The sequence below is a fragment of the Sturnus vulgaris genome, chromosome 3 (genome assembly GCF_052056855.1).
Source record: "Sturnus vulgaris isolate bStuVul1 chromosome 3, bStuVul1.hap1, whole genome shotgun sequence".
NCBI classification, from domain to species: Eukaryota; Metazoa; Chordata; class Aves; order Passeriformes; family Sturnidae; genus Sturnus; species Sturnus vulgaris.
Genome location: NC_142245.1, coordinates 91,177,669 through 91,192,351, shown reverse-complemented (window position 1 = coordinate 91,192,351; position 14,683 = coordinate 91,177,669). Strand labels below are relative to the sequence as shown.

Sequence of the window (14,683 nt, the reverse complement as noted above, 5' to 3'; positions counted from 1 at the left end):
TTACAAAGGACAATAAAGTGAAGGGGATGTAGACACTAACCGGCTGTGTGGAGTATTATCCTAAAAAGCAACTATAATTTGCTAATTTTGTGTCTAAATTATATTCCATGCTATTTTGTGTGAGCCTTGTTTGCAAGCACTACTGTGCAAGCTTCTTATAATCTGGAAAGAGGTGGAAAACCGATAAGGTCTTCTCATAGCTTATTAATACCAGTTTCTTTCCCTTTTGCAAACTATAGTTCCAGATATGACAACTAAAGATGCAGAAGAACAGAATCTGATGAAGACCAGAGAACTATTTAAAGTAAATTCTCTGAGTCTGCTTATTTTTGCATAGGAAGAAGTGCATTCACGAGAGGACAAAGATACACAGCAATGAAAACAATATTAGTAATGTATTTTAGGTGCTGCTCAATCAAATCAGTATGACATTAATGGCTCTAGATTTAATGAATTAGAAAATTATCATGAAGCTTAAACTGGAATGTACCACTGACACTGCAGAATGAAATGTGCAAACAAATGCCACTTACAGGATGGGGAACTCAGAAATTAAAGTATTTAAGATGTAATTAGGAGTCTTAATTTATAAGATACAATAAAACAGCATTCCAAGTGTGCAAGGAGGACACAAGCACAGAAAAAGAATACTTGGGCCGAATCAATATTTTTAATAAATACACAGCTTCAATATTATTTCTATAGAAATAATGTTTGCTTTTAAGACAGAAAACTAAAACCACTTCAGATTTCATTTGTATAGTTGCTGCAATGGTTTTCCATTCATATTCCATTTAGACACGGAGTGATAAGTATGTATGAATTTGCAGAGATATAAAGAAAGATGCATAGATTTGCATGTGAAAAATCAAATGTTTATAAATATTTTAGAAGACAGTTGAGGTTCAATTTTAAGCCAAAAGGAAGTCATGTCTACTGTTCCAAGTCAGCTGTACTGAGGTAATTTGAAGATGAGAATAATCTATACCTGATGAAGGCTCTCTTTTTTTAGTATCTTGAAACAGACTTAGACTTGAGGTTTGTTGGTTCAGTAACTAGATCTGAAAGCTTCTGAAATCCTATCAGCATATTACAGACAGCTAAAACAATGAACATTTCTATTATTCATTAATCCTTTACAGTATGTTAAGTTTCATTTAAAAAAAAACCCCAAACCTCACAAAACCATACATACAGACTATTGGTATATACATGTGCATATATATACACACATATGTATATATACAAATATACACACAAATCTTTTCCTCAGGAACTCTCACCACTATTTCAATACACAATAACAAATAAATTCCCCTTCCTATCCTAAAATGTTCAAACAATAAGAGATCTGAAACAAAGTCTACCATTTGATTTTTTTCCTAATTATACTGTAACAGTTGTAATAGTAGCAATGATTAATTTATTTGTGGACTCTCAGACTATTAAGTTTTTCTGAAGCATAAGGAGAGAGGTCAAAAACTTTCATTTCCTCAGAAATTGCACACTGTTCACACTCAGAAAAAAACAGCAGAAAGCAGTAAGAATAAAGTTTCTAATTCTTTTGTACTGATCTGAGAGAAGAGCAGGAGTGATGCTGTCTGTTCACTTGTTTAATTCCTTATTTTGCTGATATTACAAGCAAAAACATAAAACCAGTACCAAAAAAAGAAAAAAAAAACCAAAACCCAACAACAAAACAACAAAAAAAGACAAAATACTGGAAAACATCTGTCAGATTTTGAGCATGAACACCTATGTTTTCATTTTCTTCCCATACGTAGGTCTGATTTATCCATTTGTGAAGTATGTTTTTTCACTTACAATACTAACTAGCTGACTGCTCACAGTAGCAATATTATTTGATTAAATGCAAGGGTTTTTTTCTACTTTCTCAAAGTAGACACTCTCTTTTCAAGTTTTCTTCAGAGGAAGAAAATGAGTACTTTGCAGCCTGCAAAGTACTTTGAATACTTTGAATATCCCTTTGAATAACCTGCCATTTGATCCCTAATTTATATGCTTTCAAATTGAGTTTTTTTCACCTGTCTTTTTAGCTTTCAATCTCAAACAATTCTACTCACGTACTTTCCTAATATCACATACTTGTCTCCATAATCTGCTTTTTTAATTGCAAGCTTTAGCTAAATGCTATGTCATTTCCACATGGAAGAGGGAATGAAAGGAAACAGAAACAAAAAGAATTTGATTTTACTAGCAACATTTCACCTAGCTTGCTAATCAAGAATTCAAAAGTACTGTTTCAAACCCAGAAAATACCTAGGAAGTGCCCAGGATAATTTAATTCTGAGAAAAATCCAAAAGCAGAAATCTAGGAATACCCTTATTTAAAAGAACAGACAGGTTGTAATAAAGTTTCTTGCTTTACCTACAATTTTGTGTATTTCCATTCTCTCATGTTTGATCTCATGCATTTTCTTTTGCATGTTTTAGAATATTACAGATTTCCACTTACAAATTGTGCTAGCTATCCTGTTTCTCACAATGGAAATCTAAAATCTGAAAAAAATTAATTTCTACAATTTAGAACAATTGTCCTTAACATGAGCATTACAGTATTGCAAATTATTCATTTAAGCCATAAAGCCTAGGACCCACAAGCCAATATATCCACAACTCTGCTGATGGGTGCTTTCCAGCTAAAAGAAGTTCTGTTTCATAATTCCATTTGTTTCCTGCCATTTAGCCAACTTTCCACTTATTACATGCCTCCACACCTTAATATGAACTTCCAGTGCAGAACACTTTAAATTTTCTATGGCCATTGTACATTCTTTGTCTTCTTTGGCAGTGATTGCCTCAAAGAATTCCAGCAAAATACTGAAGCTTGACCAGCCCTTCCTGAATTCTGTACAGCTACTCTCAGTCAAGCTGAATTTTTTTGTAATGTTTCCCTATCTGAACCTATCTGAAATTAGTTTCTGGAGGTCTCTGTTAAGTCTTCTGCAGTTTGCTGGCATATATTTGTAAACAGCAGAGGAAAGCAAACTTGTGAGGTCTGCTGAAGCCTTTCCATTTCTACACTTTCCTCAAAATAGGAATACAAACATATTAAAATATTCTTCAATATGCCAAAATATGCGCATTCTTCATATGGCAAGTCTCTCCTACACTCACATCATGCACGTCTTCAGAGTGCCAGGTTGTGCGGGACAAAAGACATGGAAGGTTACAGGGCTCAGATAATTTGATTAGGCATATATGTATTTTGATCACTTGTTCACTCATATACCTTAGCTTTTTAAATCTAAAAAGTACATTCTACACAAAACTTGAAATCTATTCTGTTTTTAAATTTCAATCTCAAAAATTAAATCCTAAATCTTCACAAAAACTATCAGTACTTGTCTGATGATCTTCCTCTGTCTTTTTCCTAGCCCTTCACAAGGTAAAAGAGATAAGCCTTATTTCTCTTTTACAAATAAAAATATTTTTAAAAAGAAATTAAAAAAGAAAAAAAAAATGAGTACAGTGACATGTCAAATTAGGAAAAGACAAGCCAAGATGTATGTTATGGTTCCTGTCTCCTGTACCTCCTTAATTCCATACAGTACCTCACTATTAGCTTAGAAAAACAGTCTGTAAGACAGTGTTGAAATTTTAACTGATCTGTCATGATTACTTTTTGCTCTGTTAAAATTTAGTTCAGATAGAAATCATTTAATTGTCAGGTAGTGAGTGCCCCAGCACATTGCTGAAAAAACCCCAAAATACTAGTATCATTTAATGCATTATTGAAGCAAGAATTTTGGCAGGTAAATACAAGTTCTTTTTGCCAGTTACTACAGAACTCCCCAAAACCATTATTTTTTGATGTGTGTAGCAACAGACAAATCTGGCTGGGCTGGCTTCCTCAGCTAAAAAGTGCATATTCACTGTTATAGGAGAAATTCCTAGCACAATGAGTACAGGCAAGGCTTCACACTTTTTCACAGTTATTTACGTATCTTTGCCTTAAAACAAAAGTGTCAATTCATTCTACTGCACTATAGCTCTGGATGACTGTGTTTTTCAGGGAAATAAAAAGGTAGTGTTGCTTACAAATGAAGAATGATAAGGTATTGTTTTGGGGTTTTTTTTCCTTTCTTTATCAGTACATAAAGCTTGGGAAAACTAAGCTGAAGGTATTGTGCTTATAACTTTTTACAACTTTTTATGGTTTCATAAAACTACTTGAAGATCATCCTGTTATTTTTTAAATCAAGAGATTAACTGGGAATTGGATACAGAATATGTATAATTCAGTAAAAAGGTAATAAATAACCAACATAAACCCTGAAACAATTTATATGGAACTACTATACACATGCATTTTTCCCATTTAGTCTTCTACCACTTCTATCCATATCTTCATGCCATTTTACCATTATTTTGTTTTATCATTTCTCTATTCTATTCAGCTTCCTAACTTGCTTGGCTTCGAGCTGTAACTACTATTCATTCACTGGGATAAACTGGGATGAGCCCTCATCCTGGCAGATGTCTACTAAAATACGCCAGACAAATGCAAGGTGAAAGAACTGACTGTAGGATATAAATGTTAAGTGAATTTTCTAGTACATAAGCGTTCTTACATATGATGTATTTATTTGGAAATTTATCACTACTGGCATTACGGGTATATTATTTTATGTCAGTCACAGAAATGCAGATCTGAAACCTAAGAGGAAAATATCAGCAAATGTAATCTGGCACCTGAGAGAGACGTTTAAGTGCTGTCAGACACCAACACCAATTTCTCAGGCATTCTTGAGTCTTTTTTTTTACCAACAGAACTGCAAGTGGAGAACTTTGTCTACCCCAGACACCAAGAAAAGCATTCTGAATTTAACTGAGTAGGAATATCTTTCCTCTGCAAGACAAAGCCTCCAGCTGAGCTCCAAGATCAAAGCGCATGAGACCTGCCAACTCTCAGCATCCACTGCACTACCTGCCATTAAAAGACATCCATAAAGCTCAAGTTACTGGTTGCCAGTCCTTTCTCTAAAGACTTGACTGTCCTAAAAAGCAGCAAGGACAGACTATGCCATAAAAGAAGGCAAGCAAGGAGCCCAGAGTCATAGCCAGGCAGGCAGTGGTGGCAACATCACCAGAAAAACAAAGCCAAGAAGTTGAGTCAGAGATTCAAGACTGGAATCTGGTCTGGACACAATAACCAGGATCAGACAAGATCAGCCAGGTCTGAGGGTAAGACAGTAAGTGAAGCCAGCAGGTGAGGATGAGAATGGGAATCAGGGAGGTACAAGATGGCACAAGTGCAATTGCAATGCTGCACCAGAGTAGCTCAGGCAAGGGCCAAGCACTGGAGCTTCAGGTTTAAAGCCAGATGAAGGAGATGGAGCCTACACTGAGGATCCTTAGCAGCAAGCAGTTCCTGGACAAGAGATCTCTCAGCAGCAAGCCAGCCTCTAACCAGCACCTGAAAAGGGCCATGATAGCTTGTCACTTCAAGCAAGCTCGACAGCTATAAAAACCAAATCCTGTATTTGAAAAAAAAAAAAAGGGACAAGATGGGACAGCTACATCTAGGAGATGGTTTTGAGTGGAAAATACATCTCATCTAATACTTTGCACAGAAGTTCATGTAAATCACGAAGGGAATTTTAAACACGGTGCTTTGTCATTCACTTAACTTAGGCCCTACCATTTCATGCTGCTGGCTGTTGTGAACTCTATTCCTGTGAAAAATGATCCTTGTAAATTAATAAACCATGAACTTTAGCACCTACATTCAGACTGCTTCTGGCAGTTAAAACAGCCATGCCAATACTGAGTGCCTTTGAGTGATCCTAGATTTTACTACGTAAGTAAACTGGATGCACAAAAATATAAAGTTTAGTTAGAGTCTCCAGCATATACCAAGAGGTTAGAATCAATTTAGTTAAGTGATGAAGGGAAAAGGTCAGCAGTCAGCCATTCTTATTTGGATTTACTTTTGTCTTAAGTCTATGTCATCTTTAAAATTCAAGGATCTTAAAGAAATTAATATTATTAAATATTTTAAAGCTCTGTCAATATATTTCAATATTTTAAGCTCTCTAAAAGATATATTATAATGTTTGTAAGAAAAATTTGTATTCTCAAATCTGGATTTTACAGTCTGAACCTTGAAAGTTTAATTAAATGCTTGCTAAATTCTGTTTCTGGCACTGAAGTGAGGATTTTATTTCAAAATTCCTGATTTCTGGAAAAAGAAAGAATAAAGTGAAGTTTCATTTGGCATGTAATCAATCGAGTTCATCTCATTGTCCAATAAGGTGAACATGATTACACAAGATGGTAAAAATCCTTGGTTTTTCTAAGTCATTAGGGTTTTATACTTGTTTTCTTTAAGTTAGAATTTGATCCTCACAGTGCAGAGATCCTCTTTGCCTCTTAGCATACTCTTTCTCATGTTTGAATATATGTTATAAAGACAGACAAATCTATTTCTGGCAACTACACAAGCTTCACAGGAAAACAGTTCTTTAACACTTCCATTAAACACTTTCCCTTCCATACCCATTCTGTATGTACAATGGGAGTCAATTGTCAATGAAATGCAAATCTCCTCAGATCAGTGGCCTACCTTACCAGGGCCTCTCCAGAAAGAAGTTTCCTGACCTATCTTTTTACCCTTCCTTGGAGGTCTGTAACAATTTCCTATAAATGTTTTACTATTTCTGTTAGCTACACTATGTGTTTGTCACATCAGCTCGCCCACACATGTAATTTTACTCAAAACACCATAACCTCTAACTAGAGCTCCACATCATTTCCCATTTCATCATTCAGACAAGCTTCTGAATTGTCTCTTTAGTAAATTCTATACTCTGGTAGTTTTACGCCACGTAACCAAGAGCCCAGTCATGTTTCTACTTTAAATGTTTACTGGTTTGTTTTGAAGCACCAATGCATGTTCCTCACATTTTTACATAGATTCTGTTCATAAAATAAAGTGAATTTCCTTTCCATCTGTATTATTCACTTCAGCAATTAAAAAAATTACTTATGCTTTAAAAGTTGGCTAATCTCTCTTCCATCTTTCACTACCTATCCTTTTGCTAAAACAACACATATAAAACTGAGTACTAAAACTGCAAGACTACTGCCCTGCTAATTTCTTATACAGATATGGCCTGTCAGTTCTAGATGACTTTGGATCAGCCCCAAATGAAAGAAAATATTCTGGGTAGTATAATCCTGCATGAAACAATGTGATCTGTATAAAAAATCACTTACTGAATCACCAGCAACTCTTTCCACTCCTAGGAGATCTCCCATCGAAGCAATGCCTGAATTAGTGCAGAGTGATTTGTGGCTTTCCAGCTGCCATTCATTAATTCTTAGGAAATACAATATACAATACAACAGTATTCAGCCTGGGGTTGTTCAGTGATGTCTTAGGAAGAGTGTAATTTGTCTGCTGAATGTCCTTTAAACTTATTTTCAAACAATAACTGTAGCCTATTATTTCTATGACCCCCCAAACACATTTCACTCTTGCTGAAATATCGTGTCGGTCACGCAGACCCATAAAGGGGGAAGGGAAAGGAATTGTGTCTGAGAAGTTTGGTTTAGGAAACAGCAGCTGAGTTGAAGACATAGACTTTTATTCCAGTGCTCTGCCATTCCTGTACCTTTGGCAGAAAGGAAAGCAAGAAAGGCAAACCTGACAGCAGGGACTAGAAGTGACCTGGGCACTCTGATCCACTGGCTTTAGCACTTTACCACACAGCTGACCTGTGATTTAGAAGGACCCCCTATTTTAGAAGGAGTATTGCTTTAGAAGGAGTTTTAATTCACTGCTAGCTGCCTTGGATTTTTGACCAGAGACAAGAGAGGACACTGAGGTGCAGGATCTGTTTGAGCATCTAAAAGCCTGGGGACCTTCTTTTACATGAGCCAAGGAGCTGCTTGCACAAAGCCAGTCAGAGAGACTGTGTAATGCCTGCTTCATCAAGGACTTTTGGCAAACCCTATGACAAGTTCAGCTCAGCCAAAACCACTTCACCTTTAGACATGTATTGTAGGAGACCTTGACAACAGAGGGAAGTTTTCTGGTGGGTCTCAGGCACCCTTGCCTTCCCAGAAATCTGAGAAGGTTGCATAGGAATTTCTTTTTAAGTCTTTTGCTCTCTTGAATTTGCATGTTAATTATCCTAAACTGCACAAAAAAAAACCCCCTAAGAGTTTGGGGCGCTTTTTTTAACATTTAGCTCTTACACAGCTTGCTTAAAAACTAAATAAAAAGATAGGAGCAAGAGTAAACATGAGACAAGAATCACTTACAACAAATGCTGGCATTAACAAAACATAGCCATTGTTCAGCGTTTAGTAGGCACCATGACAGCAATTATTTTAAGGAAGGATTTGAAAAACAATGCTTCAAGTATTTTTATGGTCAACTCCTCCCATGCTCAGGGGTTTTCATGCTTTTAGCTATTGCATCTGCAACTGAAGCTAACTGTGAAATTAGCAATTTATTTATCCCATGGTACATACACACACATTTGCAACAGTAAAAGTGAGTAAGGGTGAATAGTGAATGCTGTGAGTAAAAGCTAGAACCTTTCTTACCAGATTTTGTCATTCCCTATTGAACTGAATACCCGTGGATACCCATATTGAAACGTTCCTCGTTCCTTCTTGTGGCGTATACCACTAATATTGTTAACACAATTGTATCTAAATAACATCATATGACCTCTGTCAAAATAACAAGTCAGACAAAGGAAACTTCGACCTTCAAAATGACTGCCTGAATTGCAAAGAAACAGAAGACACCATTAAGTATAAAACAGAACAATAAAGGCCTACAATTTGTAAATAGCTTTTGATTCTGTAATGCTTAGTAAAAGTAGATCTCCTTAGGAAGGCATATGCATTTTAAGATATTTCTCAGGATTATATCTTTACAAAAACTACATTAGAACTTGCAGTCTTTTTTCTGCATTGTGTCCTATTTTGAAAAATGTATCAACATAACGGAAAAAAATCTCTTATGGAAATTAACTCTGATTATTTAGGCACAGATTTGAAAGCTGATTAAATAAGATATAAAGTTTCTGCTAATCTTACTTGGAAGGCATAACTGATAAACAAAAAGAATAATGAAGGCACAGGAATAGTGACGAAATTATCTATTCTGTGTACATAACTACCAATATTTTAGATTTATCCATTTGAAATAAAAATGTAATTATGCATTATTCCATTTTATTTTTAGACACATCTATAAACTAGAAATTTAAATTTAGTGGAAAATAAACATACAGCTGTTCCTAAGAAAACAGGATATGGAATCTGAGATATCATTAAAAAAATATTTAACGTCCCTCCTTCATCTAATGTTAATGAAATGTAGTAATAATCACTGTTTCTCAGTGATTTTGTATGGAATTGAAGGTAATTAATAGATAAGGTTTGACATTTCCTAGTAAAAGCAACAGCAGTAATACCAGTAGACAATCTGATGTCTGAGCAATACTTTCCTAAAGTTTAGTGAGTGCCTTTTTGATCTTCTTAAGATTTCTTTAATGGCAGGATTTTTTAAAATTGCACATTGAATTAAAATATTATTATTATATACATAAAAAGAGAAACCAAGTCACCTGTATGGCTGTGAGGATATTGGCTAAGGCCTGGCCATATGTGTCATGACAGTGAACAGCAAGAGCACTCAAAGGAATTTCTTTCATAACAGCTTCCAGCATTTTTTTCATACTTCCAGGCGTCCCCACACCAATTGTATCTCCCAGAGAGATTTCATAACAGCCCATACTGTACAGCCGCTTAGATACCTGATTAGAAACAGAAAAACACCAAGAGGTCAAGATGAAAGAGCATAAAATAAGGACAAGAATATACATTATATAGGACTTACTTCTGTACAGGTTTTAGGTTTTGACCCACTAAGGAGGATCTATTCATCAGACACCCCATATTCATTCTTGAAAACTGCCATTGAAGAACATCCCACAGACCCTCTTATTTTAAAATTATAGTTATGCTACATTCTGGGTGTGGAATAGCTAACCAAGTCAAATCCATCAAAAATTTGCTTTCTGACTCTCCCACAGAATCCAAATGAGCAAAATTTTAACATTATGAATTAAGTTTCTGTCAAGCCCTTTCCTAGCATTTTCTTCTCTCTGGGGATTTCCCAGTTGTTTAGTTTTGTCCATGTACTTTTCAGCTTACAAGTTGTGCAGGGTGAAGACCTGTCCTTTTGTTTGCATATTACATGAAGCCAACTGAGATAATAAATAATTAACAAAAAGGCCGATTTTTCTTTCTCTTGGCACTTAAAAATCAATGAAAACTGAAATTTTAACATGTTGGAGTGAACATTAATTTTGCAATATTAATTTTTCTTGCTTTTCATGAAATCAAATACTAAAATACTAACGAAGCAAAACTGAAACTTTATTAACATTCTAGTCTTTAAGTTTTAAAAATTTTCTTAATATCAAACAAAACCATATACAATAGGTCTTACTTATGTAAACAGAGCCCTAAATATTTCTGGAATTATGTCTTTGAGGAGTTCTTTGTATGAGTGAAAACTGAGGTCTGGCTCCATAATTTTTGCATGGAGAGAAACATATTCAGAAGCACAAAATCATGTTTTCACTGAAAATATTGCTTCAGGAATTGAATGCAGGATCTTTCCATCTTATTTTTGTTGGATTTATTTGGAAAGATTCCACCTTATTTTCAGCTGCTCAATATGTTTGTCCCCCTTTAGGATTCCCCACTGTGTATGAAAGATCCCAAAAGACCACTCCACCGGAACAGAATCCCAGCTTAGAAATGAACAGGTTAGAAATGAAAAAGTACAAGCCTTTTCCAAAAAGACATCTTAAGCCACACTGCAGTCTGCTGTTAAAACAATTCCAGGACTTCATCAGTGGGATTGCTGTGAGCATGTCTGAGGAAGTGGACAAAGTGCTGCACCAGCAGTCTCGGAAGTGCTGGATTAATATTGCTGTTCACTTAATTCAAAGAACAGCTGAAAAAGAACTTCAGATAATCTGAATCCTCCTGTTTGAGGCTTGGAAGTGCTATGGCTACTGCAAATGTGGTAAAACTGTGCTTTCAAGTCAGCTCATATACACATAAATTCAACACATATTTTAAGAAAGGGACATTCACTGTAATGCAAAAGGGATTCATCTCACAGCATATTTTTAAATCATCAACACATGGCAGGCATTTTAACTAGACTACTGTTGTAAGGAAAAAAAGGCTCATCTGCAATTAATGGTGGATTACATTCAGTCAAACCTCAAACCTTAGTGTTTCTTTAAGTTCTGGACAAAGAAATGTACTGCATTTTCCGCCCTGTTCTTTTTAATCCACGATTAAAAGTTTTTCTAGATGAATATTTTAGTTATAACTTTAGTGTAAACTGCTAGAAATCATATTGCAATCACTTCTTTTTCATGCTGAGTCCTTAGGTCTTTCAGCTTCCTGAATGCAGAGTTCTGAAAGATGGAAGAGGGTTAAACTGTTAACAAGCTGAGCACCATCACTGACTCATCATGATCTAAACTTAAAGTGATCCTTAAAAAGAGGTCTATATTTAATTTAAAGAAGAATAAGCATTCTTGGAAGCTGAATGGGAGATTTTTGTACTGAATTTTCTATTCTACCATATTAGAAGGAAGCTTGTCAGTTTTGTAAGTTTTCAATATGGATTTTTGGGAGCAGAGTGCGGGAGAAGAGAACACACTGTTTTTTCTATGTAATCAGGATGTGATTATGATCTTGAAGCTTTGTTGACTGAACAGGGATGTGTTCTGGACCACCACTGAGAAGTTTTGCCCACTGTATGAGTCTTGTGCTACTCCCCTGGGGAATACTGAGTTGATACCAAGCATTGATCAGAATGGGAATTGGTGAACCAGCACTGCAACCTCAGACATGTGAACAGTCCTACTCTTGGAAGTAATATCTGAAACTATACTCTTATATTGAATACAAAAGCTGACAATCCAGTTATAGATTATTTTAAGCAACAATCTAAAAAACCTGCAGTTCTTATGCTGTAAGGGAAACTTTAATGATCCAGCAATATTCAAACAAGAGTAGGTACATTTTCTATCATTTGATCAAAATGTGTCCTGGATAATATTTAATTTAATGAATTCGCTGCTTAAAGGTTAAAAGGAAGCTAAGGAAAGAAATAAGCAGACAAAAAGACAAAAACAGCCAAGCATATGATGTATTTATATAATAATGGATTATACAACTGGCTTCAAAGATGTTATACAGTGTTTCCAACAACTTCCAAGCTTTATCTGCCTGAAGTTGAAATTCTCAAGCCACAAAATGATAAATGGTTAAGCAGTGAATTCCTTTCAAGAATCAGCAGAGTAATAAGATTAGGCAGTTTATTTTAGGATATGAAAACTTTGTTTGTTTTAAATAAAGAACCATACAAATATACCTGACCAATTCCAGAAATCTGAAGGTTTCTGAATTTTGGACTCACTAGATAACTATGTGTAAAGCAGCTATGTATGTAGTCTGCAAGAAATTAATGTAGTCTGCAACAATCTGTAATAATGCATGCAGTCTGAAAAAATTCACCTCTTTCTAATTGCTTTTGCTTCAGTTGAAAAATCTTTTGCTTAAAAAAAAAAAAATGGTCACTGTTACTGACCACAGGAGAAACTGCCTAAACCTTTCAATCATAGCTGCTGATTGCAATACACAGTCAAGGGAGTCAAAATGCACGCATCCCAAAAAGACGATGACCAGAGTAGCAGCTCTCTGAAAGAGCTTAGCAACTCAGCCAGTAATTTTGATAATGCTGATTCTGTGCATGTATTTACATAAAATCCATCAGAGGCTTCTGTATATACAGCAGTGTTTGCTAAATCAGGGATAGAATTAATACATTTAATGTGGTAGCTTTTTCATGAACACATATACAGTGGCATACAGGTATGCAAGAAGACACTTATTAGGATGAAGATAGAAAATAAAATAGCTGTGTGAGTAAAAGTTTGCTGTTCTGGAACATTAAATAGCAATCCCACTGGCAAACTGAGAAAGCTCTTCTGTGCAAGGAGTCAGTAAAAAACAAGCAACACATGGAAAGAAGCCTGTTGGGAACATGGTAAGCAGCATGTCATCACTGCTTTAACTAAAGCTGTGTCATTTCTAACCTTCACTTCATATTAAAGCAAATAAATTTAGAAATACTGAGTACCTTCCAAATTAGTTTTGTTTGTTTGTTTTTTTGTTTATTTTGCCAAAGAGTCTGAGTATGTGTGGATGCTGTGGGAGAAGTATTATCAAAAACTCCATCTGGAATGTATACTAGAAGATGCAGGAGAACAGGACCTGAAAACCACCCACACAGAACATAATATATAAGACAAATGCTGACTAGCTGCCAGTGCTACAAATTAAAAAATAATGGTTTGGATGTTCTGCTAGATCAACAAAAATAGGTGATTAAGTGTAACAGAGAAGACAAGTCTGTCTCTAGGTGGAAGGCCAGCATGTTCTGCCTTAAGTCTTTTAGAATTTTTACTCCACTTCGGTTTATTCCTGTCCATTTAATCTTTGATGACCTCTTTGCCTTCCTGCAAAACTTTATGCTTGTGTTTTAGTAATTTCTCTTCTGGAAAAAAGGCTGGACTAAGAGATCTTCTTTATCCTTTATTCTAAATGGGGAAAGGGGTAAGGGAGGGAAGCTGCAACTTATTCCATCATGGCACTAGAGCAATTTAAGAAATCATACTGGGGGTGAGTTTTTGTTCATGTGTCAATCACATGACCATCACCAGAAGTACAATGACAACACAGTGTGCTTTTTCCAGCATAAAATGGATTTAAAAACAAGACGCTGTACTGGAAACCCTCTTGTACAACATAGTCCACTGACATATGTGCTTGATACTATTTCCTTAAGTAATTTCTTACCTTCTTGCTAGTCAAAATAATGCATAATATTTTTCTACTGACTGATAACAATGAAAATATGGGTTTTTTTTTCTCACATTTGACTATGCATGTTTAAGTGAGGTTATGCACCAAGTTTTAGCATGAGCTAGGTATTTTGCTTGTTCTCCTTAAATTTTATGCATTAAAGATCTTTTTATGATTAAGTAGAGAAATTTACTTATAGACATTTCTAAATGTATTTTTGATTCATTAAAAAGACAAGCCAGAAATTCACTCTTACTTCTGCCACTTTATCTGGTACAACGTTTCCTTCATATGGGCATCCCAAGGCACAGGACACATACCTATAACAAAAAGAACACACAATGTTGTGTTTTATATATATATATATATATATATGCATGTATGTGTTTGTGTGTATTCATCCATGTCACATTAAAATATAGGTTAAATATAATTTTGAACATATAAAGCAGTCAACGTAGAATAAAGACTTGAATGAAAAGTTAAAATTACATCAGATGAAAATTGGTTTATCAATTTTCCTTTCCGATTACGGAACAGCAATGCATAGCTTTATTTACACTCAATATATGTCACGAGTTGTAAAAGACTGGCAATGCAGCAAAGTTTATAATGTTGTAGGACACTCAGTTTTTCTTGGTATTTCCTTCTGAAGTTGCAAGAGCCAGTTAAATCTTTGCCCTCACAAGGTGTTCAGAGGAAGACATCACTTTCTTCCTTTAACCTACCCAGATCA

General features: G+C 35.2%; 1 protein-coding gene across 3 annotated transcripts in view; it reads right to left on the bottom strand.

The window, feature by feature from the left end:
* The window catches only part of HMGCLL1 (3-hydroxy-3-methylglutaryl-CoA lyase like 1), a 75,178-nt gene that overhangs the window by 18,297 nt on the left and 42,198 nt on the right, over window positions 1-14,683 (bottom strand). For all 3 annotated transcript variants that reach the window (XM_014869479.2, XM_088162265.1, XM_088162264.1), the window contains 2 exons: window positions 14,204-14,267; window positions 9,615-9,803 (listed from right to left, as the gene is read on the bottom strand). In XM_014869479.2, coding sequence (XP_014724965.1) covers window positions 9,615-9,803; window positions 14,204-14,267 — 253 coding nt within the window. The remainder of the gene's footprint in view (window positions 1-9,614; window positions 9,804-14,203; window positions 14,268-14,683) is intronic.